A 27,888-nucleotide genomic window follows, 5' to 3' on the forward strand; every position below is an offset into this window, starting at 1 on the left:
ATTAAATTTTCAAGGAGACAGGGCAATACTGAATATGTCAGAGTTCACTGCTCAAAATTGATATGTTGTAGAGGACAAGCCCTTTTTTTTTCAATATACTCTATTTTGAACAAATACTAGTACAATCATAAAAATTTGTACACTTACGTTAGTACATAACTTTGTTGTTTCTTTGAAAAGAACACCCCTTTCTTGCAGGTCTCATTTTTTAATTTGGAAAATTCACTGGTCCCTTACCTTCCCAGCACTTCTCTTTTTCTAGAGGCTGCCAAAAAATAATGAAACAATGGACACTGACACTGTCTGAGTTCAAGTCCTCTTTAGGTTTTCAGGAGAATTAACTGCTTGCATATCTTCAGAATTTCATGCTGTGCTCAAAATGTTTCATAAAGAACTATTAAACAAAGTTGAGAAAATGCATGAGACATTCCAACCATCAGGAATATTCTCTAAACCATTGGCATGCTTATCCTTAGTCACACTATATTAGTTTGCTGTCTCTCTCAACAGTGTAAGTTTATACTTTATGAACATGATGAATTAAGCAAGTTGATAATGCTTGCTTTTCCTTGCACAGGTTGACCTCCCTGATCAGATAGTAGTAAGATATTGCTTCAAGGGGATAAAGAAATAAATACTTCATTTATCTGTATTTTAAAATGTATGTGTATGAAAGAGTTCTATCAATAGATTTAAAGCTGAGTGACAATTTTGCTCTATACCATTCTAGTTCAAGCTTTACAGTGCTTTTTGTTAAAAGTAACAGCTAGAGGAGGCAAAGGGATCTTCAGACATGAAATTGCTTGAAGTGATGGAAAAGACAGCAGTTCCCCAAGGAAGGAAAAACAACCTTACAGTTATTTTATTTTCTGTATGTACACATCTGAACAGCTGGAGAGGAGCTTGAGTTGGGAATCATCACTTTTGTTGATGTTTGTTTTGGCTTTTATTTATCTCTTTCTGTATTCCAAAACTGCTGCTAACTTGGCAATATCTTTGGTTTGTTTGTTTTAATGAGATAGTATGGAACTTTTTACTTTTTTTTTTTTTCCCCCCCACAAAATGAAAGAGAATATTCTGGATAAAATGAAATTAAATTTTACTTCAATACTGACCTCTTGAATATTTTGCTCATCATTCCTCTGCTGTGGAATCGTGTACCACCCATGTCCATGAGCCAGCAGTGTGTCCTCATGGCCAAGGAGACCTATCCTGGGGTGCAACAGGAAGAGCATTGCCAGCAGGTCAGGGAGATGATCCTGCCCCTCTCCTCAGCCCTGCTGAGGCCTCACCTGGAATATTTTGTCCAGCTCCGGGTTCCCCAGTACAAGAGATATGGAGCTTCTGGAGCAGGTCCAGCAGGGGATTTCAAAGATGATTAATGGAGTGGAGCATCTTGGTTATGAGGAGAGGCTGAGAGAGTTGGGCACGTTTAGCCAGAAAAGATGAGTGAGAGGGGATCTCATCCCTGTCTGTCAGTATATGCAGGGAGTTAAAGCAGTCATTTGTATCTGGATGAGCAAACTATGACCAAAGAAGACTTAGAATAGATGCCTCTTTTTTCTTTTCTAATTTCACAAATTTACATCTCAAGAAAGGACAGATGTTTCAAATGTGAAAAGGAGAGGGTTGTTTGGCTTTGGTTTTGTTTGACATTTGATACACTAAGGAGAAATAAGGAATAATAAATAATAGTCCAGCACAGGCCCCTCTCTACACGAGCATTAACAAAACAGGGTGATGGAAGTTTTTACAGGTGTGGTGTATTTTATTGGATTTGCAAACACCTATGTAAGCATATTAAAAAAATCAGTTTTCTGAACTGCTGAAAACCTCAATAGCTAAGTTAAATATTAATTAGATAATACATTAGTTATGAATGAGGAGCTTTGGTACTAAAATCTTTTGGTGCCCAATTTAAACATAAGGGTGCACAGTTTACCTTTGGCAAGAGCAGAGTCTAAGGTGACTAGCTGCCAGCAGGGATGACTTGACTGAGAGACCAGAGTGGAGGAAGAGGACTTCAGATTGACTCATCTGAGACTAGGGATTCTGAAATGACACACTCAATCCCTATGGATAAGGTACTTGACAATGCAGTTTACATATTCCCCCCTAGTAATCTGAAAAGAAGCCATGACATTGGCTCCTGAGGGAGCTGCTTGGCAGCTTTTCCTGTGTGTGTGAGAGAGAGAGAAGGTGCTGCAATTAGAGACAATAGGATGTGGAGCAGGAACACAGAGGAAAAGGCTGAATTTTATTAAAGTGAATGTTTTAATCAATAGCCAAGCAACAACCCCCATGTAACACTGTGAATTAATTGTGGAGAATATTTGTTGTTCTGCCACACGCTCGCTGTGTAAATACTGCTACCAGCAGTACAGGCAGCTCTGTGTTGTATTTAACATTGCTGTGAAATACAGGTGTGTGAAAAGGGGAGAGCAAAATTTCTGCTCATTTTATTTCTCTCCTTGCTAATTTTTCTTTCTCTTTGAAGAGGAGAAAATAAGCTTGAGGCTCTTTGCTACGTGTGCACCTCACATAGTTCCATGTATCAAATCTGTAAGTTTTGAAGGGTTTGTGAGATTTTGTTTGATTGCTTTCAGGTTTGTTTTGGTTTGGTTTTTTTGGGGGGGTTTTGTGTTTACTTTAGGCCTTCCAAATAGTACAAAGGTGTTTGTAAATAATGGTTCCCCAGACAGAAGCCCTAAAAATACAGCATGATTCATTACAAAAACTGGCAATGATTTTCATGGTAGGAAAATAGAAATGGCTTATTAGCTAATTTAGCATTGAAATATATTTGAGATTGGAGGGCTGTTAAAGCTGGGATAGGGACGTCATTCCATGTGTTCTGAAATATTGTTTGGTTTTTGTGATTTTGGGGGTTTTTTTCTGATTTTTAAATACCGAGTTCATTTTCTGAAGTAGCATCTGCACGGCAGGCCGTGTATTTTTATGATGCTTATTTCAGTTCTTGGGCTTTATAATGCTACCCAAAGGCATGCTGTGCTAACCTAGAAATTCGCTTTTTATGTCTTGTTGTGTCTGAATAACCAGATGAACTAATAATAGCCTGAAAGTACATCAAAAGTGAGCTTACGGTTAGCAAGGTAATGGTGTCTTCGTATTTTACTTGAAAATTTTTGATTTGTGAATTAAGCACATAAGTAGCAGCTGAGATGTTTTATAGCAGGAGTTATGTGAGCCTGGAATGGGCAGACTGGGTGTACAGCACAGGAGGAGCTTTACATCTGCTACCATCTTTTCAGTGCAATAAAAAACCAGGGTTCTCATCCTTCAGAGGAAGTGTCAGGTCTTAAACTTTGAAAGTAGCTCTCAAATTAGGCTTCTCTAGTGAAAAATAAATGTAATCGAGTGCCTGATTCTCAGTGTGTGCATTCTGAAGTCAGAGAGCATTATTTGCACAGTGCTGAGTGCGAATGGAGACTGATAGGTTTTTTCTGTGTCCAGATGATGTTAACCAAGAGCTAAGTTAGAATATATGGCACACAGCACTGAGTGTTTAAAGCCTATACTTGGGATAACAAGGCTGCAGTAACTGCATAGTATCTCTTATTTGGGTATTAACAATTGACTTCGCTTTTCAGTCAGTCCCTTTTTTGCTTCCTGAGAAAATGGAGAAGGTCGTGCATGCGGAATGTTCGTGTCTCGGTTCCCTTCCACACCTGAAGTTTAGATCTGGGATTTCTCACCCAGGCCGAGGCTACTATTTGACCATCACAACAAGGACTTCCTAAATTTGTGACAAAGAGTATAATGCAAAATAAGACCCCCTTAATACTGTTCTCTAACTGTAGCTACAGATGTGGAAGGAAGATTTGTAACTAATATTCCTGGAAATATGCTGTCTATGGTTTTTGGAAGGATTTGTTCCTCTTCAGTTAGTCTGTTTGCAAACAATCTTAAAAATGTGGCACATCTGTTTTCCTGTCACTTTAAAATAAGTTTGAGAGGTGCAGGATAGCAGGGATTGCTTTCCTTTTTATCACCTGTATTTATTAAGACTACGGCTTCTCTAGCAAGTCTCGTTTTTCTTCATGTTTTTCTGAAACACTTTTTTTTATGCTTTTCAGCTGGAATCTCCACTGTAAGAACTGTCATTAATAATATTTATATCATAATCTAGTATTGATAGAGTAATTTTTAAATGTAGTGTAGCTTTGTGGTCAAAATGATCAAGACATACAGCTGAATTTTATCCCCTTTGAGTTAAGTCAGATTTTACTTTTTGATTTACTGGATGATTTCTGAAAGACTTAGTGACAGTTCTCAAAAACCTACAAAGTAAAATCTGCACACCAGTGTCTCTTAGAATAACCAGCGCTCAAGGTTATGGTCCTTCCAGGAGTGACTTGTTAGTCCTCCATTGGGCCAGGCATCTTTCTATTGCCTTTTCATGGTGAAGATTAAATTGCTGTAAAACGTATCATCTGGTACACCATGCTGAAATCCTTTCCAAGAGTGCCAGATCCCTTTTAGCTAAAGAAACAAATTTGAATTTGTTCTTAATTCACTCATAACAAATTTATGTTGACTGCTTCTTATCTTCATTCCTTATCTTCACAAAACTCGTGTTTGGCAATTGGTTCCATGTCATTTGATATCAGAGTTAAGCTGACAGGTCTATTAATTTCTTTTTCCTCCCCTACCCCTCACTTTGCAAAGGCAGGTATTGCTTTGTGTTCCTTTGGGATGCTTCGTCCTCTCCAAGTGTTCTGAGATGATCACAAATTGGTTAGAGATTTTTTTTTTTTGGTTGTTTTCTCAAGAATTTTCTCAAAAGCTGTAGGCTCAACTTTTGATATTATTGATGTGAGGATATCTGTGATGCCTAAATATTCTTTACTCATTGATTAAAAAAAAAAAAATACAGTTTTTCCTTTTAATTGTTTGTTATAATACAGTGCCTTTTTGAAGATAAAATCAAAATCTCCGTTAAGAATTCATCCAGTTTTAGCACAACTTTGCTTCTTTTTTTCTTCCCTTATACTTAAGGTTTTTTTTATTTTTTCTCTTCCTTACAGTTTCTGACTCATGTTGTGCTTTACATTTCTAATGATCAGGAATAAAAGTACAATGTATAATCTTATTCTGTTATTAACAGAATTAGCATAAAAAACCCACAAAGAAATCATGAAAAAATTAATATAGATGTTGTCAAGATTGAAATGAAAAGCGTCTCTAACAATTACAGTTCATAACACACAGCATGAATGTAGCAATTGTTCTGTTATGGCAGCTGACTTGATTTGATGTATATACAATTAAAACCCTGAAAAACTAATTTTTAAACATTCTTTGCATATGTGAAATACTTTGCTATCTACAGTGCTTTTGTTTGGACTTGCTAAAAAGCTCTTATATATAGTAAAATAACTTTAATGGAAAGAAATAAAAGCCAGGAAATGGGTTTTTTTTTTTTTTTAGCCAAGTGCCAAACGTGCACATTTAATCCCCTTGTGATTAAAACACTTAAAGGTGCACTTACCTTCATGTGTGAGTATTCCCATTCTCTGAAATGAGGCTGCTTATGCCTAAAAACTTTAGCAAGGCCATATGAAAGAACAGGTTTTGTGCATTGTTAACTAAATAGTACTGATGACTCCATTAAAATGAACATGCATACAGTATCTTTGAATTTATGCTCTTATTGCTCCCATTTTTCAAATTTGAAATATTAAAAGGAAGGCAAAGCTATCTTCAGCCTTTAGAGTAAAGCAAAGGAAAAGAAGCCTCTCATCATAAATATCATTACTTCAATTGCATTTTTCCACCGAACTGGGTAATTCTGAAGACACCTCCTGTAACTCATGCAAAGGAGAGGAGTGAAGAAAGAAATCACACTTGGTCTGCTGTGCCAGCCATACCATCGTAGTTTTAAGGTTGTATTTTATACATGTCTACTTGCTGGTTTTTAAACCTTACATTTGTAATAAGGTTTTCATTCAGCTTCAGTGAAGTGTTGTAAGGCTCAGTTACCTGCCATACTGTACCTATTCTGAGTTGAAGGTTTTAATCCTTCCTTAGCTTTTTTTGTAAATATATTGCCACTGTATTATTTAAAAATATTCATAGCAGTGCTCAGGTACTTGTTGAGTTCCAGATAGGCTTTGAGACCGTATTTTTGTTATGTACTGAATAAACATAAGTTGTCCTCACATCCTATCAGAACAATATGTAGTATTGATTCTATACGTAATCTTTCAGAATATTTACAAGGGAAGTGTAAATCACCTGTACTTGGTATCGGTGGCATGTTTTTAAATCTGTTCATTATGAAAGTTTTGCACTGAGCTCTTAATATGTTTTTTGAGGTCTGTCAGTTGTTAGTAATTATTATGTAACTATACCAATCCATGTCAAAGCTTATAAATTCAGTCTCTACACCTGCACTCTCCTGCAATGACTTAACACATATGAATATGCTGGTAATTTCCATGTGATTTTTCCCTTAGTTATTATTTTGAGTTATTCATGTTGATAAAATTTAGTAGAGGTCTTGAAGTATCAGTGGCAAGAGAAGACTGAGGAGATTATACCAGCATTTTAGTGTGTGTTTATGAACACTGTAATTTTCTGTCCTTGTCTTATTTTTCTTTTTATTATGTGCTCTAAAGTTTTGCCCCAACCAAGCCAATAAGGTTGTCTGACACCACACTGTGAGGTGAAGGACTGAGCTGGTGAGGTCTTTGGCTGTTTGCTAAAATGGAGTGATGTCTATTAAGTTGTTGCTTCACGTGGGTTACAGATCTCAGCATTAGCTTGAAAATGTTAATCTCATTCTAAAAAGTTTCTTTATGCGTGTTCTTTTTAAGGAGGACAAGTCCTTCATTTTTAAATATACAATAATGGTGTGTAGACAGTAAAACTGTGGTTATGCTGGTGCTTACTTTCCTCGTGCTGCTGTACTCACACTTGGAAACCTTTTGAGTCTTTTTCTTGTTTGCAGTCTGAGTTGTGGAAACATGTCCTTATTTAGGTATTCCAATATCCAGCAGCTTGTGGTTAATAGCTTTATCCCACATTTTTATCCAAAGCCTTAAATATTTGCCGTCGTGGTTTTGATTAGGGCGTGGGAGTAGATGATCTTTGAGTGTCTTCAAACCCAAACCATTCTGTAGATAGTTGTGTGAAAAGAGGTTCTTGCATTTGTCAGTCCTCATCTAATTTCTGTGAACAAAGCATGTAGGACTCTCAGGAAGGTGCAGGGCAAGGAAAAAGGGCTTAACTTTCTTAAAACAGGCTTGCTCTCTTATTTATTGGTGTCAACAATCAGGAATTCTTGCATGCCTAGCAAGAATCAGCTGAGTGAAAGAAAAGCACCACTTTTGCCATAAGATTTTAATCCCAGATGATAACACCCTAAACAGGATACAGTTTACAGAAGTACAGAAATGACCACATATACACATCTGTAAATCTTGTTCCTTTTTCAAGCCCAGAACAGGTATTCAGTGGGGAAGTAACTTGCCATGCCTAGTGACTTTTAGAATCATTGTGTCATTTGGAAGAGCTCAAATGTCACTGTAAGGAAATAAACAGGAAGAGGTACTACAGAGAAGCAATATCGAATGGAAATGGGCTAAGAGGATATAAATGTAATTTGCGAAACATATTTTCATGACTAGTAAAATTAGCACCCATTTATACATGTTATACACTTGAACCCTTGTTGACACCTGAGGCTGGGAAAATATATCTGCTAATCAAAACATGTAATTATATCCTATGAAGCTGAAGTAACGCACTGAATCTTTGCTCTTCATGTTGTTAATGATTTGTGAAACTCATTTACCCGATCACCTCAGTTTGTCCTTTCTTCCTGTATTTCTGTTCCCCAAAATAGTGAGGTCAGGGACATTATAAAGCAATTAGATCTATGGAAGAGCGAACATTGCATAAATTGTTAGATGGCATTGATATTAGAGAAGAAGATGCTCTCAATAGTGGGGGGAAATTCTCTGGTTATAAAACAAGCAAAGCAAGATAAAGTATTAACTTGCTGGAGAGCTAAAATTTCTGTGGACTTGTAATGTAGTGGGGTGGTTGGTAACTTGTAATTTCCCACTGGCGTGACCTTACTTTGCTGTCTTCAGAGCCCATATCTACATCTAATTGAAGAACATTATGGTCTGACACAAACACAAAGGGGAAAATGTGTCAGTGATTGGTTTTTGTAGTGGTTTGGGTCTATACAGGAGAAATACTGAGGAAAAATGGGATATAAAAAATGTTTACTAAGTTTTGTGATATGACAACAGATGAATTTATTTTGGTTTACAGCCCAATTCTAAAGTAGCATTGTGGAGATGTGAGAGATGAAGCAACCTAATGTAGAAGAACAGTTTATTTAGTCAGGCAATAGTGAAGTGTGTTGCTTCAGTGGAAGGGGTGCTGCCATAGCCATGGATGCAGTTCTCTTGCAGCTTTTGGTTTCTGTGTGTAGGTAGCACAAGTGAGAATTGGAAGGGGGAAAGGAGGGTTTAGATAAGAGTTTTTTGATGATGCAAAGGAAAACCAGAAATTAACTTATTCACAATAGCATTAAAATCTTCTTTAGTTCCTGCAGTTCAACAAAACCTTCAGGCTAGTTAAATTATAAAGATGACTGTACAAGGGAGAAATGCTTCTGCTGCAGCATGAATGTTATCCATCTTGATTAAGCAGCTCCGACAGGTACTTTTGAATAACCAATCCTAAATACTCTTTTTAACCACTTTCAGTTTCTGTATCTGGCTGTCTTAGATGAACCAAACAAGAAGAGTTTTTAAACAATGCTACTTTACCATTCTTCGCTTGCACCATTTTTACTGACATTCAGTGGGAATGTTTTCTTTCTCTGAAAGCCAAGATAATTAAAATTTAAAACTGAATAAATGTAGTATACATAATGTTTATTTATCATGAGGGTCTGTGAAGAAGAGTATAGTATAAAAGCGCATTAACTAGTACAGATACCTTAATGCATTTAGTATTAAGAGATTTCTTAGAAAACTGGAAATGAGAGAAAAATTTACTGCTTCTAATATCTGAAGGTAAATTAATTCAATGTATCATCGTTCTCTTGATATAATCTTCCTTTGTACAATGATTTCATGTAAGGGAAACTGTGGCAATATTTACATATTGTGTTTGCTGTATGCAGTGTAGTTACTGTCCTAAATTTCCCACTTAGATGCATTAATCTTACGGTTTTAGGTGAAGACTCATGGAACACCATAGATGTTCGGGAAAAATCCACAATTTAAATCAACAAAATTTATTTTAAAAAACTTGCTCTGCCTGCCTTAAGATTGGAGAGTCTAAATAAGTTACCAATTAAATAGGAATGGTATAATAATATACAATGCTGCATTGAATCTGCACATAAGTCATCTATGCAAGAATGTTCTGTTAATTACTATTGTGCATCTCATGGAATTGCTGTAGTTGTTCTTTCAGTGTGTTGTATTTGTGATAGGATATCTGGCAAATCCTCTAAGTTGTAACATTACCTGAAAAAGTCCATCTTATTTCAATATTGACATGATTCTAGTTCACCATTTAAAGTCCTTAGGTATGACTTTTGAGTATGATTTTAAAACTTTCTGTCCATTTAGACACTGCTTACCTCAAACCAGTGATGTGTTGTGGAATCAGAATACCTGTGTAAGGAGTGGACTGCTTGGACATTCAGAATGCAGGAACAATGCCAGAGGAATTAGGTGAAAAGTAGTGGAAGCCCAATCACAGACTCCAAGTTCTCTTCAGAGTGAACTGCTGTCTGGGCTGCACTACTCATGCCTTAACACAGTCAGGGGTTGTTCATGCTTAGTGACATTTAAATTTAACATTTTTCCTTGCTTTATCAATTTATATTACCCAGTCATGCAAGAACTTCTGTTTTACGGAGGTTGTTTTTGCACTCTGTTCTGAGGATGAGAAGAGCCAAGTGTCCAATGCACAGCTCTGGCATGAGGGCCTCGGTGGGTCGATGCCGGGTCCCTCGTGGCCCGCTCTGGTGGCGCTCTCCCAGCACCCACACGTGCACACAGCGAACAGCCGCTCACAGCCACAGTCTGTGCATGAACCAGAGAGGCGAGAGGGGTTCTCTGCATGCAATTCCGAGGCGTTTAACAGCAACGGTCCAAAGGGAACAGAAGCAAAAAAGAACCACCAAACCGACAGCCCCGTGCCAGTTTTATCCCGAAAACTCCCACAGGCGGGCAGAGCATCCAAAACCAATGGTCTGAGGGCTAGGGGGCGGAGGCGAGGTTGAATGGCATAACAGGGGCCAATGGGAAAAGGGATGGGAGGGGGAGAGGGCCAGTGACCAGCAGGATCTAGACAAAGGGAGAACTTTCTAGCACAGTGTTGTAATGAGAGACCACTTTTAAGGCAACTTGGGAGATGTAAAGTGGACTGAGCCACCGCAGCACAGAGCTTTTATTCACTCAGTTCTGTGCCTACATTGTGCTTAATGAAGCTGTTTTGCAACTGAAGTGCTTGGTTTTCCTCTTGGAGTCAGCAGAGAGTGGCAGAGGCTTTTGGATACTTTCCAGAGGAAGACCATTCTGTCGTGAATTGACTCACTTAAGTTAGGTGGACAAGACCTCCCTCTGAACACATCTCAGGAGTGCTTATTTCTCTCCCCCAGCTGCAGAGAATAGGTTTGGCTTCTTTGTAAAGAATCTGGCCGTGGTCTAAGTGCCTAATTTAGGTAGAGAAGATCCCACCCATATGGGTTTTTTAATGCATGCTGAACATGTTGACCAGTAAGTAACAGCTTAAGAGAGTTTTTGTTAGTGTTAGATGGTAAAAGTAAAGGTCATAAAGATGAACTTTGAAATATTTGTTTGTGAAAAGTCTGCTTCAGCTGAGACATTGCTCACTTGAACCTTCCAAAAGTGAGATGTTCCACCTTGTAGCTGTCCCTTTCTGTGAAATACTGCCTGATAGGTGTCATTTGCCTGATGGCCTCTGTGTACCAGATATCTAGGGTTTGTCACGACTGACAGATAGGATTTGATATGTGGAAATTTAAATAGTTCCAAATGCTTGAGTAAGACCACCGAGTAATTGGGAGGGACTAGTTAAAATGTCAGAGTGCCCTTGGTTACTTCATCAAGAAATGTGTGAATTGTATCCTGGTACCCTACTTGGAAATTCTTACAGCCAGAGGTGAACTAGTGAATTTGCAACTTCCTCTATGAAACAGAGTTCTGCTTTGTCATAACTCCAAGCTCTGTTTGCTCTCTCCTTCAGAAGAATGCTGGTTTTACAGCTCAGCAGTTCTCTGTGTTGGAACAGGGTCAGCATCTGTATGGATTTTCTCAGTGGTAAACATAAATGCGTCCAGTAAAGATCCGGGTTTCAATTCTATTTTCTAAAACACACCTTTGCTCCCAGATGCTTGAGTACAGCTCTTGGCCATGGGTGACTGGTGGCATGTTTAATGTCCCAAATTAATGACCCCTCAATCCCTGGCTAGCTGCATCAGAGGTGTTGTGATAAAAGCAATGATGATTGGGGGATTACTGCTGGGCTGAGGCACAATCTGTCCACTTTGAGAAAACAGGTTTCTAGTGACCCTTCACTTGACTCATCTCCTCCTGCCTTTGTGTCATCTTCTCTTATTTGGCAGATATTACATACATTGAAAGCAGAAAATCATGTTTTCTGACTGATGTAATTTGGTCCCATGGCTAGTACTAAAAAAGAAAGTCTAAAAAAAATTATTGGCATGTGAAAATTCTTATTATGTTCTTACCTCTTGTCATGTTTTTACATCAGCTGGCAAACTAGAAGCTGTGTGCAGTGAGCACATGAGCATGCTTTCCATCCATCCTAATGCACTTTTTGGATCTGCTGACAACAGGGACGTGTGTTCAGGATTTGTGCCCTGCACAAAGAGAAGGGAGAAGCTTGTACAGAGAGCACCATGCCAGGAGTGAAAGGAAAGGAAATATGGCCTCTGGACAGGGCCAGCCCCCTCCTGTCCCGTATTTTAAATAGAACCTTAGTGTTTGGACAATATCTAAGCCTTAATCTGAAAGGATGTGTGAGGTGTTCAGTTTATTTACCTTGGAGGAATAAAATGCACAGCTGCACCTATTACAGTCTGAACATATTTCTTCAGGACAGTCCTCTCTGATGCTTGGTCCTTCTGAGTTGTTTTTTCCCAGGTCTAACAGAACTGTAACCAGTGATGTTTGTTTTCTCACCTTCTTGGCTGTCTTTTCACGTCGTTTACTCCAACTTTTCCTGAAGGTTTTGTAGTTTGTTGCTCCATTATATGCAAGCGTGGAGTGTGCAATGCAAAACTAGCTGTGAACATGAGGTAGTTTCTGTAGGAACATCTCAACTTGAGACTCGGATTTCTATTTACACCTAAGGTCATCCTTATGTTATTTGTATTTTTTATCTCTGACTTCATCCTGTGCTCCTACTCTTGCCTCCAGCTCTGCTTCTAACCTCTCATGCTGGTGTTGGCAATGAGACACTGTGTTAAGGCAGTTTGATGGCTCCTCTTCATATCCTAATGATTTTTCTCTTATTTTTGAGATTACTCTGACCCATTTATTGCTTTGTTCTTTTTTATATGACATTTATGGACAATGATGGACACTTTAAAGATGGACAACAATTGAAAATTTTCAAATGTCAGCCTGTTTCAAATACTATTTAACACTCCTAAAGTTCAAGTCACTACTTGGCCTTTTTCATGCTTCCTCTTTAATGAAGACTGAAAATTTCTTCATTCTGTTCCCTTTAAAGCAGAAGCGTTTGATGTAGATTAACACTGAATCTACTGTTCAAACTCCCTTCTTCATCCTTCAACAGACCATGTATGGGATCAAATGGCATCATTTTGATCAACTAAAATATTTGGAGATAAGCTGTCTGAGAACTGTCTTACGTTTTTGGCATTTCCATGGTAATATATGTGGAGGAGGAGAAAATCTGACTTATACATGTTTTCCCAGTCATGATTTGTCATTATAAGTGAAGATTCTTTTAGGTAATGTAGTCAACCCAATTAAAGCTAAAAGGCAAGTCTGGCATAATCCCAGTTTTAGCCTTTCTGAAATATCATTTATACAGAGTGAGATTACATTAAGTTCTTAATTGCCAGGATTGATAAGATAATACTTCAGTCTGCACTGATATTTCACTGTATACACAAATAGTTGTGTATGATGCCATAATTGTGTGTATGCGTGTAACAGAGGGCAGAGTTTTTTTCTGGAATTTTTTGTGGGAAGTCTGGAGATTCTGTGTAATAGCACTGTCTTGTGCTATGGTTTAGATGGCTTTTATCTATCCAGTAGAAGCTATTTCAGGATAAATTGACAACTTTGCACTGTGTCTTTTTACTCAATCACCTCTATGTGCAGAGTGCCAGTAGTGTTTTCAGAACAGCACTTATGATAAGGAAAAAGTAGGCATAAATGTGCTGCTGAGAATTTATTGGGAGTCCTCGTTCTGTTGATCAGGAGCTCTGCCAACACAGTGACTCCACTGACTGTTTAGTGAACAGGTAGAGCCTTTTCTAGCCACAGTATTTCTCCTCCTCAGAGATAAAAAGGGTAGAATGAACAGGAGCTGAGACAGCTTGTCACTGCTGAATCTTGTCCTGACAGCTGCCTTAGCAGAATGCATTTGATAAACTGTGATTGACAAAATACTTGAAAACTGCAGCTTAAAACTGAGTTTCTGGAGAGTGTGAAAGTAGACAGGATAAAGTAAGAATAGTCTTATGAGCACGCAGAGCTGTCATCATGCACATAACTCTCTTCAAGTTTGAAAAATAGAAAGCTGTAGGGAAACCTAGACTGTCCTAATATAATTATCAAGATAATTACTGAAATTGAGCTTTTGTTTGAATCTAGGTGCTTATGCAGTATTTTGCTACACAAAATCTAATGTAGAAACTTCATTCAGTGGTAGACAAGGGGCAAAACAAGCAAAAAAAAAAAAAAATCAGCTGTGGTTCGCTCTAAACCTTTGGATTGCATACATAAATTTTGAAGTTTTATAGTTCATTCTCATACTAAAGAAAGAATTGGTAACAGTGGCCTTGCTTTCCCTGACTTTACATTTGTGGTCTGAGAACAATTAGTTTCCACTTACTGTAAATTAAGCTCATCATTTCCCAAAAAGAAAACCCTTCTAATGCATCTTCTACATGATTGGAGGCACTCAGAGGGCTCTTTTCTTAGGTGGGTTTGCTGTTCTATTTCAAATCAATATAATCTCATTAATAGCCTATATAACATGTTATATGTTGTCCCACAAAACTCTGAAAATTAATTACATCACTCCTGTATAAATACTGGGATGATTTTCAAAGTACTTCTGTGTATATTCAGTTGCAAAGAGCAGGTAGGGGTCACTGCCAGTCCTACTGACTGCAGAGTGCTGTGGCAGTGAGCAGAGCACAGACTGTGTTGGTTGTAGTCATTAGACTGCACCACCACTTGATGCAGTTCTTGGTGTTTGTTCTATTTTTCATTTGCATTTAAATTCCTGAGAAGGAAAGAAAAGATAGAGGTAATCAAATGATGCTTATTTGCTCTTCAGTTAAGCTCTTACTAGACATGTGACTTTAGGAGAGAAAACATTGGGGAAAAATGCCTAGGCATCCTTTGCAAAGCATCATACCTCCATTCATTCTCCATCAGGCTTCAAAAGACATATCCCTCAGGTTTTAATGAAAATATAAGTCAACAAGGAGTAACTAAAAATACACTTAAAGTTAACAGGAAACTAGGTCGGTCACCACATGACTCAGTATTTGTAGCTTAGGTAAAATACATTGCAATGTTTTTCACATCATAAATATCCTTCTGGTACATGCAGAAGGTGTTGTCTGTGTTTATTTCCTCCAACACATTATCCCTTTTGAGTCAGGGAGTGTAATGCTCTAACTGTGCACAGCATGAAGCTGTGATGTGTTTGGGTGTGGCTGTCTTGTCCAGGGCAGTTTTTCTGCCCAGCCATGAACTGCTTTTTGTGCATGCTGGGTGCTGAGGGCTCCATTCCATCAGGAAATAGATGAGTGTGTTTGTTGTCAGCCCATGTTGTGTTCAGAGGGGAGCAGCTGCCATCATGTGTGAGGTAACATTTGTTGTTACAGAAAAGAGCTGAATTTATCTGGGTTTTTTTCTGAGTGTCGCAGCCTCTTTCTGCACTTTGTTGTTGTGTCCATGGGGCAAACTTAATTTTGGTGGTTTTTAGAATGAGCTGGAGAAACAGAAACGTACTGAAGTGATTGATTTCTCTATGGCAGTGTAGTGAAGACAAAGATGTTGAAAATTTCCTGAATAATCTCACAGTGTGAGTGGGTAGGATAGAAAACAGTAGATGAAATGGATATTACTGAGGAATTATGATGGGCTTTGAATTATCTGTTAAGATTCAGGAAAGTTGTGTTAGTACAACAGTGGACAATCCTGTGAAAGGATATCCATGCAATATTACAATAATGCAAACAAACTACTTCTTATAACAAAGAAAGGAACCAGTGGAAAGTTTATTTACGGAAGAAACCAGAAAATATTGTCACTGCTGCTGTATAAAGGTGTGGAAGGTCCATAAACATTGAACAGTATGTTGAATTCTCGTTCTTTCATTTAAAGAATGATGCAGGTGAACTGCAAAAGGTAGGAGCTGGTGAGATGAGTTACCCAAGGTATGGCATAGTTTCCGTATGAAGTATAACTTTAATATTCTTTAGTGTAAAAACAACTGGTTTTTACACCAGTTGGTGTACAATGGTTTACACATGATTGGAGCCTCTGCAGTGGTGACTGACTAACGACTGTGAATAAGGAATGGTTGCTCACTGCCTTTTACCTGTATGGAAACCATACAGCATCAAATTGGCAAATGGCAGATCCAAAATTAGCAAAAATCTACCTCATATACATCCAGGACTTCTTATCCCTGGACTTTGTAAATACTAACAGTTTACACTGGTTCAGAGCCAGACTTGAGAAAGTGGTGGAAGAATAATCCAACCAGAGCTGTTGAATAAAATCTTTAGGAAACAGGAGAGGCAAGCTCCTGGAGTTACAGAGGATATCCTCAAGTATTACTTTTGTGTATTTATTCTAGTTTTGTACTTTTCCCTGGGCTAGAGAAGTGATAAAATATCTTTGATATGATTCACTATAGGTTGTACTTACATTCTTTATCAAAGAGTACTGAGAATAGCTTTGTTTCAAAGCTATAGGTGATCTCATTATAGAAGCTGAACAGGTATTTGGTAAAGTTTGAGATAGAAATCTTGTTCTTCCTATCTTTTTCTCCAGCAAAAAGCACAATGTAACAGTAAGCTTGTCTTGTAAGTTGTGTGTCAGTTCTGAGTTCTTCAAAATTGTTTACAGGCACAGATGACAAATAAGATCTTACCAGCTTAATTACTTGAAAACTGTAATTTGCTTTTTTTTCACTAATAGAACTTGCTGTAGAAAGACAAGAGAGATCAGTAAGTAAAAGTAGGTTTAAAGGTGATTGAGGCTCATCAATTAACTTGCCATAGCAATTTAAAAACAAACAATAATTCTTAACAGTGAAGAACATAAACGAGTAATGAGGAAGACAGATGCTGAAGTTATTACTTCAAGAGCTTTGTTTTGTTTTGTGAGGCATTGCTATTGCTAGAACACTGATCTCAGTTGCTTTCTTTGTATTTTAAGGGGCTTCCTTGGTTTTAAATGAGTAATGAGCTACAGGGTTAGAGGCAGACAGGATGTTGGAGTGCCTGTGGAATATTCAGGTTGTTGGAAAAAATCAAGAGCAGCTAACTAATTTTTCCCTAATTTTACAAAAGAAGTAGGAAATTAGTATGGTCAGATAACTTACTGGTTGACTTATCCTTTCTTTATGCTTTCAAGCTGAAAAATACATATCCCACAATAAGGAGAAAAATTATTTTTACGGAATTACTTCTAGGATTTAAAGTGGTTTTACCCTTTTCCATAAAGCTTTTATTTATACGGTTTTGTGTGCTGCCACAAGTGAGGAGAAAAAGCAGTGGGTGCCTTAATTGAAGTGTTGACTGGTTTGGGTACAGTGCATGTGGTCTCCTCTACATTTTAAACTTTTACCTGGCAGCTTCTATTGTAAAATTCCATTCATGTGAATCTTGTCACCATATTTATGTAAGGATACCAGGTTCAGAGATTTAATTTGTTTTTAACAGATTTGAAAAAATCATTTTGTAAAAGAGTTACTGGTCTTTCCAGGTGTTAAGTTTTTGATCTAAAAATGCAGTCGTTGGCACAGAGAGTGACCTGAGGGTAAAGTGTTATTTGTGAGAAGCTTGCATGGAAAAGGTATTAAAGAAAGAGAAAGCAACCACAGAGAACATTCAGTTGCTGTTCAAAGATTTTATTAATTTTTAATAAATTATTCCCATGAGAATTGAGACTTATATCTCCATAATTATTAAATCATGACTTGTAGCTGAGTCATTGGTCTGTATGGGGTTACTAAACCATTCCTAACAGCGTGAAGTAATAGTTGTTGAATTGACCTTTACTTCAAAAGGCAAAGTAAAGCCAGAAGGAAAAAATGTTGGGAAGTTTCAGTTAGAGTTTTACTTTCTGTGTGAGTCAATGACCATGTTGAATTAAGAGGCAGTTATGAATATTTTAGATGTTAGGGCTTGGCTGTTCAGGGGAATTTGAGAATATTTATCAAAATTACCAGATGTAGTGGCATGATCTTAATGTGATATTGTGAAATTGATTGACACTCCTGTGTAGACATAATCATTTGGACTTAATAGGGCTGTATTTAATTCTTTTGGGAGATAAGACTAAAAGAAATCATTTCGTTTGACTTAAATACATCTACTTGAAATTTAGGTTCAGTTAACTTTGACTTCATAGTTATAACAGACTTGTACACAAAGAAATAGACACATCTCTGTACTGTTAAGTGCTGATCTGAATTATGCATGTCCCTGTGATTCTTATGGTAGAAAGACATCCCAATGCTTTTAGTACTCCATAGGAAACGAAAACAAAAAATGTAAGTATTTTTCATTTTAAGTTCTGTGTTGTTGTGTTTAATGTAGCTAAATACTTGTTTTATTCTCTAGAAAAGGCATGGATACTGCCCTTGGAAAACCCAGCTCCTGGTATGGTAGATCTGTTGCTGGTCATACTGGTAACATTTAGGAGGTTTTAAATTACAGTGCAAGTCAAAATTTCTTCTGACTCCCATTTTGTAACCTTACCTTTAGGCTGAGGAGAGGGAAAATGGTGTATTTGCTGTGGAGTTCACTGAGCTAAAATACACTTTCAGATGTACTTGAACTGCATTAGAGCATTTTCCTTTGTAGTGTTTGTCAATTCTTCGTGAATGTTTGGTGGTGTGTTAACATTTTATTTTGTGGAAGTATACTCTTAAAATGTCTTGTGGGTGTTTTGCATTGGAGAATAATTGTGCTTGAGAGCTGCCAGTACAATATGAAGGTAAAGCTTTTTAAGTCTAATTGACTTGTTGAATGTGCTTCAGGGGAGAGAAAACTGAACACAACTTTTACAAAAGATCAAACAAAGCATTGGATGTAAAATGTGCAATAGAACATAATAGAGTAATACAGCAGAGAGTAATTCTGTCAAGACAATACAGGAAAAGAAAAACTCTGTGGCGTTTTTGTTGCAGAACAGTTCTTATTCCCATACCTTTGTGCATGACTTTTGTATTACTGAGTTATTTTTTGAACTGGAGATTGTGCATGTAGAGGTTGAGTACTGCACTTGTTACATCTGCCCACCAGGCATGGTCTGAAGTATTAGGGTAGAATGTGATGGGGGAAAAAAAACCTGGTTTTGAGGGCAAAGTAGAGCATTGACCTGCCTGGTACTGAGAAAGTGTTCCGTCAGTTGCTACAGGTTTTGTCCTTTTCCTCAAAAATCATAATGATCAGCAATAATCATGAGCAAATAGCAGTGAAAATATGCTGAGATATCAACAGAGGAGAAACTTGTGCTCACAGAAAGTAGTCAGTAGGGAGGAAATCAGAGATACTTGGGACCAGTCTGAGCCACACAGGTGTGACAGGAAAGGAGCAAGTGTTTATTTCTGGATGTTTTTGTGTAAATATAGGGAGGGAGGGAAAGCAGCTTGAGAAATTCAGGCTATTTATTTGTAAGGGGTTTTTTTCAAGGTTTCTGAAGTGCTAATTTATGAAAATAAGCCATCTTTTTATTGTATATTACTAGTAAAAATTGGGTTATGCCACTTTGATAAATAGACGATTTAAAATGAGAACAGAGCTTAGGAGGTTGTTTAGGCTCTGGTCACGTTTAATGTTCCACAATTATATTCTAGATCAATGTTGACTGAGAGGCATAAGAATTATGGGTGGAGGAAGCAACTCTTGTAAAATGTAAGGAAGTTTTCATATGTACAAAAACCCCCAAACAACCCAACCATAAACAATGTGCTATTGTCTGAAAGGGTGGAGCACATCTTATGTGATTGGTTGCCAAGATTTTAGTGATGCCTGTTGGAAAATGCTAAACAGCAAAATGCCAGAATACCTGTGAACTAATAAGATTGGGAATTTATAGTGCATAGCAGGAAGCATCTATTTAAACTATGAAGGGGAGAATTTCAAAGGAAGGAAGCAACTGGGAATGAGGGAAGAGAGAAGAGAGAGGAGTGATGCTTGTTCCTGGATGGCTTGATGGTTGAGAGTAGTAGCTAGGACAGCTTGAAAGAGGAACTGGAACTAAGAACAGGATATTTGGTGGTCAGCCTCCTTCCCAGGACAAAGACATGTCCTGTGGGGCCCAGGCATGCTCTGCAGTGGGATCCTGAGGAGTGGAGCCCCTGGCTGCTGGTGTCCAGAGGTGCTTCCCGATTGTGGGGGGAAATGGATCTCCTCAGAGTGTCAGGTTCCCTGGGAGACTGTTGGGGTGGGAGGGAAATTAGAGAAATACTTAAAATATGCAGAAGGCAAGGAGCTAGTCCGAACTCTGTATTCCTCACGGGAGAGCAGGTCAGGAATTGCAGTGCCTGTTTTCTCAGCTCTCAAAAGGTATTGCTAGGATTTATACTGGTATCTAAAATCACCTGTATCAACAGTGGTTTTTAGCTTAAAGTGGAGCTTGAGACAGCAAGTCAAAAACTGCTACTTGCTCATCTTTGCAAGGCAAGGACAGAAAGGAGGTTTCTTTCTCCCTGTGGGAGGGGTAGTATTTTAGGGCAGTATATAGGAGGAGCACAGGAAATTCACACAGGTTTTACCTTTCCAGATATAACTGCAGTGTCTGATAGGGATTAAAATTAACTTAAAGATCTAAAGATTTACTTACAAAAGATTTCTTTTTCCTAATTTTTGGTAAGGCCAAAGACCGTAGGTCATACTCTGCTCTTTCCTGTCTGATAATTGCAAAATCCATTACTATCCCTTCGAGATTTTTTTTATAAAAGGGTGTACTAAATCTGAATAAAAGCCTAATAAGTAGATTAGTTAGAACAATAGTCCTCCTGAGGATAGTTGATTCCAAGCGTAGCTGCTAGAGATAACCCTAAATGCAATTAGGTTTAACTCCCTGTGAGTGTCAAAGGAAGGTAATACCCACAGAGACTTCCCTTCAGATGACACTATTTTAAAGTGTCTTAACATTTAAATATTCTTTCCTTTGGGCACTGGTGGCAAACCTTTTTTTTTTTTTTTTTTTTTTTTTTTTTTAAATTCTTGGAGAAACAGGGCTTGGAAACTTGAGCTTTAGCCATTAGTTTTAGGTGCTTCCCACAAAAAGAGGGATGGTTCAGCTTCCTTGGGTGAGCACTTTGTTGTCCTCATCTTATAAGGATCAAATATCCCAAGGTGGCCATAGACAGGTGAAAGAGAAAATAGCAGATTCAGTAACATACACAAGCTTAAAGGGTAATGTGATAAAATGTCAGTAGATGAACTGTTGATGGATTAATTCTGTTTTTCCTCATAAAAGAGAAATGAAAGCTAAAGCTTGTATTAAAACAGAAATAGAGACAGTAAAGATTTCAAAACTTTGCGTAGTATAGGATGGGATATAACAGAAATAGTATAATTGCAAACTACTAAAATGGTTTAATTTAGCTATAAGTACTGCAGAACAATTGCACTGTATTTAAGAGTTTGGTTTCATTTTCACATAGAAAAAGAAAAGGAAAAAAAAGCTTACTGAAACAATTCCATTACTTCCTCTTTGATATATGCCTGCAATGCATGTGTTTATGTATATTTAATTTCTCCCATTTTTAACATACGAAAATAATATCAACTTTAGTATTTTTGGGGGGGGAAAATTGCTGGTAATAATAAAACAAGACATTTGCAATATTTTTTTTTTTATTATTTACCAGCATTTTTACATTGATACTCACTGTGCTCTGCCCTTCACATTTCTTTACTTCACTTGTATGTTGTTCTTTGAATGATCTTGATAAGTGAAGCGTTCCTGAAAAACTTTTTTGTTCTTTGTTTTTAAATCAAAAGTCTGTATCATCAAAATAAAACGGAACTAATTAGATGTGAGCCAAAGTACCCAAAAATGTCTTCTAGTTGCACCTTATCAAAATTTAACTTCCTGTGTGGCAAGGAGACATTGAGCCAGTTTAGTAAATTCTACCTAGTTTTTATTGTTTGTAACTTCTCCTTTGAAATTCCTTTCTCCCCAAAGCCAGAGATGTAAGACTCAGTTGCTGTCATTCTTTCACATTATTCCACTTGAATTAAGGTATTTTGCTCCAAACAAATAGCTAATTTGTTGTCTAGCATGCAAAGTGGTTTATTTTCTATTGTCTTGGTCAGCTCTTTTTTTATTTGTGTCAGTGTGTTGCCTTTTTTCTTTGCATATAATAAATTGCTGTGTTTACAGAACACATTTTCACTGTTGATTTTATTTGAGTGTTGGGTGAAAAAATCAATTATTATCTTATAAATATTATGAAGGATTTGAACCTGAGATGCACCAAGTAAAATTATCTTTCAGTGAAAACTTAGAGAAAAACAAGAATCAGAGTGACCATACATTAATTATTGGGCCTCTTGTCTTGCTGGTTTTTGCAAGGCAAATCATGTAAATAAATAAAAACAGGTTTTATGTTTCCTGTTTACTACATCTGAAAATTCTCCTGATGTTATTATGAAATTCAATAATAATTTTCAATTGATTTTTAGCTTTTCAAATGTAAGAGGACTCCCTGCTTATGTCATGTTTTCAAAATCCAGGATTATTTAAGAGAGAGAGATGATTCAAAACTAAAGGGGTTTTTTGTATGTATTTATTAAAAGCTGTTTTCCTAAAGCTGAAGTTTTTATGAGACAAAAAAGAAAAAAGAATTCTCCTTGCAACAGTGGAGTTTCATTGGTTCCTGTCTAGTTAAGATGCCACAGAATGAGCCTGAGTATGTTAAGAGTCAATGTAAAAGTCATAGTGCTGCTGCAGTAAACATGTAAGAAGTGATTTATTACAGCTGAGAGTGTCCATTTTCCAAATGTATCTTAGGAGTCTGGTTTTAGATAACAAGAAATATATTTTACAAGGATGTACTGATATTTGGCTATAGGAGGAATGGATAGCATACTGAAAATAAATTAGTATGAACTTAAGCACCTCTTGTACAGCCTGTGTAGAAATTCTGCTGGCCTTTGGATTAAGTTCTACCCAAAGAGAGATTTTAGAGAGATTTCATGCACTCAGGCCTTTTTATGGTTAATGATGCTGGCAGTGGGAATATGGACTTCCTGCAAAGCAAGATTGCACCAAACTACTGCTACTCAATATGCCTTTTTATGTCATTGATAACAAGATAAAAGAATTCCTAATCTCTAGATAATAATGAGTAATGTATTTTACTTACTGTTGAGGAATGCTTTGGGTGGGAGGAGGTGAAACATTCTGTTGGCTGTATTGCACCAAAGTTGAATGGAATGAAGGAAAAGAAGGAGAAGAGCCATCTCTAAAATGTTATTTGTTTTATTTCATTTAGATTTTCACACACACCTTTCTGAGAAATTGAAAGACAGACAGACAAGCTGGCAGCAGCTGGCTGAGACAAAGAACTCTCTCATACGTAAGGTTTTTATTTTGCTTAAACTGTATTCCTTGTAAACTTAGAACCTAGTTTAGACCTTGTGTGTTGTGCAGTGCTTTATCTTGTTCTGTGTATGTTCTGTTTATTGTGTGTTGTGGGTTGTTGGTTGGTTGGTTGGTTGTTTTTTTCTTCCTGGGTATTTATATTCTGATGAATAAACCTGATCTCTACTACTTATTTCTATCTCGTTGAGTATTACCTTCCTGGTTGGATTGAACTAATTTAGGGGTGGTTTTTTCACTGGGAGACTTGGTTGGGTGGTGAAGGAGCTGTTTTCCCTGAGCTGATCTTGCTTCATGGAGTGGGGCTCATTCCATTAGAGGAGGAGAGCTAAGACATGGAAGAGATGGCAGACCTGGGTACACACAGGCATAAATTTAAAACAAAATGGTACCTGTACCTGTATTTTCACAAAAGCAATTGCAAGTGTTGTCTTCCACTGGTTGAGGTTTGCATGGAACACACGTTTCTTCAGAGATTCTTAAATCAGGCTTTCGAGTGAAAGATTTAGTGATGACTCTGTTCATCTTCAGTCTTGATTTCAAATTTTTTTTAATCTAAGATTTTGAGATTCAGGCAGTCACACTTGATGTGCCACTGAAGTTTTTTATCTTAGGGGCTGTGCAGAACAATCAGGGAGTTGTGTTGGGTTTTGTGGTTCTGTAGGGAATCGTGTCATTGCTAGACAGGGGTTTTTGAAGTACCACTGCTTCTCACACACATACACACTTCTGCTTCCCTGAGAGGAAAACTCCTTTGGGAGGAAGAGGATTTTTGGGAAAAAAGCCTGCAATGTACTTTTTTAGCAAAAGAAAAAATTGCCAGGCTGTAGTAATATAAATCAAAAGACATCTCAAGGAGTTTTAATACAAAGATAATGATTCAGTGACAGCTTCCTCTTGATATTTCTTGAAATCAAAATTTATTTTCATTCGTTGGATATGTACACTTACACCAACTAGAGTATCAGCACGTGCCCTTATGCAATTAGTAAGGGCTGTTTTTTATAAAGTCTTTTATCTTCAACTTGGCAAATTTTACCTTGTATTTGATTGCCTAATGAGATGAAAGATGCATTTTGTTATTTCATTTTTTTCTTCCATTGCACCTCTGACCTAGTACATACACAAAAGACACCTGTCTGTTTGGGCTTTTTTTTAAGCACTTAAGTAAGTGCTTTTCAAGGTTAGGGCCCTCACCAGCAATAATACTCTGCTTGCTTAATATTTAAATGAGACCTAAACCAAGGTTTTCTCATCAACCCCATTTTCTGATGTACTTCCTTCCATAATTGCTTGATTGTTTGTAAAAACTAGTAAATGGCATTATTCTTTGATTCTCAAACAGTGTTTGAGCAAATACTGGAACAGTTTCTTAAATCAAACGCTGGAAGGTACTGAGCATCTGTGACCATTTCCTAGTTAAGCAGCCCACGAGTGTTCAGTGTGTTTTCACACTGGAGATAAGGACTGTTTGTTGTGTTTCCACGCTGCTTAGAAGAGTGGGAGCCAGAGCTTTTGGTAGAGTAATTAAATTTCCATAATGCTGATGCATAATGTTAAAAACTGCCCAAGGTGGTGTGTGTGGTTGGTAATAAAGATGGAATTAATAAAGAGCGGAAATGATCCTGTACATATCTCTGCATTTCTGAAGCATTCATGATTATTGGTGCTGCCGGAGGATTTTGGCACAGGTGAAATGAGTGGGTTATGCTCTAGGCTGTACTAAATCTCAAAGAATAATACTTGAATGCATTTTCCAGGATCACAGAAAGGTTTTGCCTAGCAAATTGCATCCAACTGAACAATGTCTTTCCTCATTTGAAGCTTTGAGGCTTTTCATCAAATATTTTTTCTCTTTGGTTTACTTCTTTTTCACTTGCAAACTGATAGTCTTCCCAATTCAAACAAATTTGATTGATATATTGCTTTCAGTTTTTGGTACTGTGCTTGTTCAGGGCTCTAGAAATTAGGAAGAATGTGAGAATGTATTAATAGCTACATCTCAACTCAAAAATACTTGATAGCATTAATCCTTGATTTAACATGCATCTAAGAAAATAATTGAACTGAGGCAAGCAATCGAAAAACTTAGTACTTTTTATGACTTTTATGCTAAATCTGAGTTGTGAAATAGTTTGTTGAATGCTCTAAATGTGGTAAGAAAGGTGCAGTGAGCTTATTGACCCAGATGTGCTGTCTGGCCTTGGTATCAGCCACATCTTTTATGTTAATAATTGGAGGGAATTGACCAAAAGCAGGCTTTCTCTGTTCCTTTTAAACAGTGCCATAGGATTTTTTACATCAATCTGGATGCTGCCAAAACTAGACAGATGGCACAAACCTTGGTTTAAAGCCTCAGCTGGCTGAGAATGCATCTAAATAGTGTTGCAAGGTTTTCAGTGTGCACGTTGTGTCAACAGAAGAGGACTCTTTGTATCACCGTAAGTAGAGCCCTTAGACTTTGCATTTCAAAGGTACCCAGTTCTCACATGTGCTCATCTAGAGCATGGATTGCTTTGCTGTGCTCTAATAAAATGATAGGTTTCTTGATCTGCTCTGCCTTTTCTTTGCTAAGGACAGAGATGCCACTGGTGCAGCCAGAAAAAAAGGAGGCGAAGGGCTGAACATGGATGTCAGAACGGTCAGTGGTTCATAAATACAGGCAGAAGGATTGTTGTCAGATCCATGGTCAGACTCTGGAAGGAAAGAGAATAAAAGTGTCTTACAGAAAAAATATCTCCACTCTCTAGTATTTGGAGTAGTCCTAAATCTCTCCATTTCTGAATACTCTCTGGAAGAAGAATTCTTAGTAGATGTAAAAAACTACAACAAACAGCCCACTCAACCACCCCCCCCTCCAAAAAAAAAAAAAAAAAAAAAAAAAAATCTTAAATCTATGTCATCGTAAGAATTTAGAATTAAAAACAAAATCCAACAAACAAAATAACAAGACCACCCTTGGTTTCTTTTCAGAGCTGTAAAATAATGCAACAAAAGTTCAGTGATTTATCAAAATAATGAATGCTTTTTAAGCATTCCAGAGGTATGATGTTTAGTAATATATATATATATAAAGAAATCTACAAGTGAACTGCTTAGGGTATGATTTGAATAGAACACTGAGAGGCCTCATTAAATGGTAAAGGCAAAAGGATCAGCTCCTGGTATAGTGAGTGCAAGCCAACCTGAATTGGAGTGCAGTAGAAGACTTGACAGGGAGGGAGAAAGGATTGAGTCAATCAAACCATGTTGCAGTGCACTAACGGGGGATTTTTAGGTTCAAATTCTAGTGCACATTCTTTCAAAAATACATGAGCAAGACCTGGCTTTATCAGGGGATTTTAGCAGTGATTTCTTTAGGCAGCCAAGTCCAGGTTGTGCAATTACTCTTCACGCAACTGTTTTGTTAAGAAACTGTCAGCCAGAGAATGGAAACCACACAGCCAAAAGTGTGTGATAAAATAAAATAGAGAGAATATAGGAAATTCTGAGGGAGAAGTAAAAGTCTCTTGCATAGTGGGTCCTAGAAGAAAAGAAGCTGACAGTTGTACCAGGTGCCTCTTCTAGGAGCAATGTTACAGAATTTGTCTGAACAGCACCAGTAGTGGAAATAAAGGATTGGAAATCTGCTTAAGAAACAAAAGAGGTTGTGTGATGAAAAGCTGAGCTACTGGCAAAATGCTTGATCACCTCAGATTTATACACATCGATCTCCTGTGTAATGCACTGTGTCCTAAAAACTGGAAGCCATGAACAGAAGACATTTTATTTTAAGGAGTCCTGTGGCAGCTTAGAATAAATAGCTTTTCCACTTTTTGCATGAAGCTTCTACCTTAAAGATACTGATGAAATAGGTGACAATTTTTAACACAAGCAGTGACAAAATAAACACCATCTGCTAGTGTTGGCTTATCCCATAGTCTTCTCATGCTGGGTGATTTTATTTCACCTTTTTTCAGAAATAGTTAATGACACATCTGCTGTGTGGTGGAGGTGCATTTTCAGTGATTAAGTGTGGACATAGGATTAGAGAAAACAGTAACAAAACTTTGTCAGGAAACTGAAGAAAATATTAGTGCCGTAAGGAACTAACAAACTAACTGTGTTGATGGCTTTTGTTTTTTTATTTTGACCTGGTTTATTGTTGGATCAAAAATATCATATTATATTTGTTCTTTCAGAACACATGTTTATTGTGGAAAACTTCTCATTTAGCCTTTATTTTGCCAAATCAAAAACCTTGCCACTATGACATTTGTAGTCCTCCAAGCAAGCCTGGTTTTGTAGCACATCCGTGAGTCTGGGGATGTGGAGTCAGAGCAGGTTTGGGTGTCCTGAGGGATCAGGGTCAGACTTGTTTACATAGGAGAATATATTTAAGGGAGCATAATGTACAGTGGGGCCCGGAGAACAAAATAATGAGTTTATCTCAAGGTCCATTTGAGTACTGACAATACAAAATTGTACAGACATACTGAGTTGTTTGCTGGTATAGAGTATGTCTTTATCCTGTAAAGCTCCATGAATCCATCTTCCTCCCAAACACCATTGTAGGGCAAAGTGTCATTGTCTGGAGTCCCTGGGTTATGCAGACAAAGTTGTAATTCCTGATGTTTTGTGTCAGGCTGTGCTTTCTTCCCTGTGGCAGAGCTCGGTAGTCCTGTGGGTTTGAAAATCCCTTTCCTGTGTCCCTGAAGAGCAGTCTCTTTCCATCACCCCAGGATGTCCCAGCTTTCCCTTCTCAGTCAGTCTTTGTGAAGGGAATTCCAATTTA

At 37.5% G+C, this 27,888-nt stretch overlaps 1 protein-coding gene across 5 annotated transcripts in view; it reads left to right on the forward strand.

The window, feature by feature from the left end:
- The window catches only part of TENM2 (teneurin transmembrane protein 2), a 740,257-nt gene that overhangs the window by 429,323 nt on the left and 283,046 nt on the right, over positions 1-27,888 (forward strand). For 3 of the 5 annotated variants that reach the window (XM_048319587.1, XM_048319586.1, XM_048319588.1), the window contains one exon: positions 23,008-23,091. The exons of the other annotated variants lie outside the window; for them this stretch is intronic. In XM_048319587.1, the coding sequence (XP_048175544.1) occupies positions 23,008-23,091 (84 nt within the window). The remainder of the gene's footprint in view (positions 1-23,007; positions 23,092-27,888) is intronic. 5 annotated transcript variants of the gene reach the window in all.

This window comes from Corvus hawaiiensis, chromosome 15 (assembly GCF_020740725.1).
Source record: "Corvus hawaiiensis isolate bCorHaw1 chromosome 15, bCorHaw1.pri.cur, whole genome shotgun sequence".
In the NCBI taxonomy this organism is placed as follows: Eukaryota; Metazoa; Chordata; class Aves; order Passeriformes; family Corvidae; genus Corvus; species Corvus hawaiiensis.